General features: G+C 35.6%; 1 protein-coding gene across 1 annotated transcript; it reads left to right on the top strand.

Moving 5' to 3' along the window:
- On the top strand, positions 1-3,302 carry LOC136802377 (uncharacterized). The gene is made up of 2 exons (XM_067059107.1): positions 1-1,506; positions 1,829-3,302. Exons 1-2 carry the CDS (start codon positions 39-41, stop codon positions 2,620-2,622), a joined length of 2,262 nt encoding a protein of 753 aa, XP_066915208.1. The 5' UTR covers positions 1-38; the 3' UTR covers positions 2,623-3,302.

Genomic DNA, 3,302 nt, shown 5'->3' with positions numbered 1-3,302 from the left:
GTATTGTAGTTCAATAATAACCTATTAATTACTAACTCATGATGGACATTGATGTAAATACTGGAGAAATGAGTGAGGATTTGGAACGAAACCATAGTATGGGAGATTATGTTGATGAAAATAAAGAGAAAGACATGGAACAGAAAACGCCAGAGAAAGAAACACCAGCGCTTAAGGATAATGAGTTGACGGTAAAAAAGACAGTATCACTTTTGCAGTTTACTGGAACTATTGGTAAATCAAGTGATGAAAAGATCCTTGATGATGATACTAAAATGATATTAGCAAAGGAGAATCTGCTATCTAAGAATGGTTTCGTGTTACCAGCACAGTGTATTGATATGAAGGATGCTATGTCGCTTGAGGAAAATTCTCAAGCTGCAAATGCTGCGTTTGAAGAAAATTCACCAGCTGCAAATGCTGAGTTTGAAGGAGCTGGTGATGTTGCCGAAAATGAATTTGATGACAACAATGGTGATAATGATGAAATGATTATAATTCTGGAGGATCACCAAGAGAACTTAGATTCTTCTCCAATGTCGTCGAATGTAATGATATCCAGTGACTCAACAACGAGTAACGTAACCAATGGCAACGAAACAAGCTTGCCTAAAGGAAGACGAACGAACACTTATAATTTTCAACGAATAAAGGATGATAGCATAAAGACTGCTAAAACATTGGATGATTTGTTTCCAAGCCCTGCTGAAGAAGAGAAAGTAGATATCCACCAAAAAAAGCAAACGTTAGATTCATTATTCCCAATAAATAGTGAAAGTGATTGTGAATCAGATAATAAAGGAAATATCACTAAAAGAATGGACCAAATTTTATTTCTTGGGCAAAACACAGACGTCTCCGAGTCAGAAGATATGAAGAATAATCAAGAGAGAATATTAACAAACGCTGGTGGTGTGTATGTTATGAATGAAAATGAAAACCTTTCCACAGACATGGAGACTTCTCAAATGGAGATGGTTAGAATTGAAAGTTTGCCGAGCTCTACACGTCAAAGTAAAGAGAATTTAAATGGGTTTACCGACGTTGCTGGTAAACCTGATGGCGATGACGATGTTTTAAATGAATCAGCCTCCTACAACAATGATAATCAAGACGACAAAAACATGTCGAATTCAGTTCCAATCCAATCACTGTCCGCTGAACGAGAATTACTACATTCTCCTGTAGAAGGAATATCTTTACAAGAAATTCTTAAAAATATAGATGATGATACTATTATTGAACTTCAATTTTACGAGGATGTGGTGGTTCCTGGAAACGCTCAAAACCAAAATGTAACAATTGACACTAAAGACAACAAAGGGAAACATAAGAAAAGACAAAAGAAAAAATTTGAGGAATTTCCTACTTGGTCACTCAAAGTCAAGGAGTCATCATCAACACTAAAGTCAAACAAGCTAGGGGAATCGCTAACATGGCCAAGTGGATCTGGGGAATCTCCGATTAATTTTCACTTCCAAAATACAATGATGGTTGCTGCTAATGGTGAGATCCCTTTTTATAGAATTTTTATTTGAGACCCAGATTTGAACTCAAATTTAATTATTTTTCTTTATTATCATGACATTTAAATTCCTATGTGATTTCCACATCCAACTTTTACAAATTGAATATGCCAATTGTTTTTGCTATTTCAGCGTTTCAGGCCCACATGTTAAAAAAAATATTTTTTTGGTCAAGGAAAATAAATTTCATGTCATGAAATATTTTATTTTCGATATGGGCGTTAATTTTGAAAAATTTTCAGTTTCTTTTAATCGACTTATCGTAGTTTGACTATCGATACAAATATTCACTTATTTCATAGGCCAACAAGTTTTGCACCAGTACCAGGCACCAATCACTACTCAAATCGAACATGCCCAACCACAACCAGTTCAGTATCGCCAAATATTACCTCGCCCGAGTAGTAGCAGCACATCTGAAAGCGCCGCTATTTCACCCAACGCCAACCAAAATATGATTTCGGAAACATTTACCAACTCTTCTTCAGCACCAACTGGTACGCCATCTAAAATAGAAACCGCCCCTTACGACGCCCCTATTGTCACCCGTATGGATCATAATGATGTTCCGTTTAGTGGTATGATTTATAGTAATAGTGGTTCCGGATTCGTCCCTTTATACCAACAAATGCAACAGAATATTTCAACACCTAACCGAATGTTTGAATTTGACCCAACAAAGAGATTCGCTTGTGGAATATGTGGTAAAGGCTTCCACCAGGCTAGTTCAGTGAAAACACACATGCGTCTACACACTGGTTCAAAACCCTACAAATGTGATATTTGCGGTAAAGGTTTTAACCAGTCTGGAAATCTACGTAATCACCGTCGTGTTCATACAGGGGAAAAACCCTACAAATGTAAATATTGTGGAAAAGGGTTTTCCCAAGTTGGTAATCGTCAACATCACGTTCGAACTCATACAGGGGAAAAACCCTTCAAATGTCGACTTTGCAATCGAGGTTTTAATCAATCGAGTGATTTGCAGAAACATTTTCGAACGCACACGGGTGAAAAACCATATAAATGTATGATTTGCAGGAAAGCGTTTAATAGCAGTAGTAATTTACAGAGACATTTGCGAACACATGTTTGAAGATTATAATTTTGTTTAAGATTTTTAACAGTAATTTGATTTTTAGCAGTTTTTCAATCCATATTTTGTAAGTTTTTTTTGTAGCCTGCCTGAACAGTTTAAAAAATCAGCTGACGAAGTTCAACTTTTGCATGAAAACCCATACTAGAAACCTCTTCTCATTATTTGCAGAATGTCAGCCTTATTTGAAATTAGCTTGAAATCGCAACCCTTTTTCGCTTCTCTTTCCCAAAGTACCAATATCAATAGCAATAGTAGTGCAGTGGTAGAGCATCAGGCTACGGTTCGCAAGGTTGTGCGTTCAACCCCAGCCGGGTCATACCAAAGATTCTCAAAATGGTACTTGATGCCTCTCTGCTTGATGCTCAGCAAATAAAAGAAGGTAGATAGTAGGTAGATAGTTATGGAAAAAGTACATTTGGGTCACTTACTTATTAATATCAAGGACTTTGTATCGTACATGCGTAATATACAGATTCTTATTAGGACATAAATGTGTAAATAGTTTGTACTTTAATTTTGGTTAATTTCTTTTTGACTTTTACACTAATACTTAATGACCATTTGGGTTTTCAGTTTATATTTCTATATACAATACATTCATATGAGTTTACAAGGTTTGAAAAAATAATTTGAAATTAATTTATGGACATATATTTACTCTCACCAGATTACTCTTA

Source organism: Clytia hemisphaerica, unplaced genomic scaffold (assembly GCF_902728285.1).
Source record: "Clytia hemisphaerica strain Z4C2 unplaced genomic scaffold, Clytia hemisphaerica genome assembly, whole genome shotgun sequence".
NCBI classification, from domain to species: domain Eukaryota; kingdom Metazoa; phylum Cnidaria; class Hydrozoa; order Leptothecata; family Clytiidae; genus Clytia; species Clytia hemisphaerica.
This window is presented reverse-complemented; position numbering and strand designations above follow the sequence as displayed.

Bases quoted from the DNA above. Each gene is read 5' to 3' on its own strand.
- LOC136802377 (XM_067059107.1), top strand. From the start codon at position 39: ATGATGGACATTGATGTAAATACTGGAGAAATGAGTGAGGATTTGGAA. The intron at 1,507-1,828 runs GTGAGATCCCTT...CTTATTTCATAG, and splicing joins AATGATGGTTGCTGCTAATG to GCCAACAAGTTTTGCACCAG.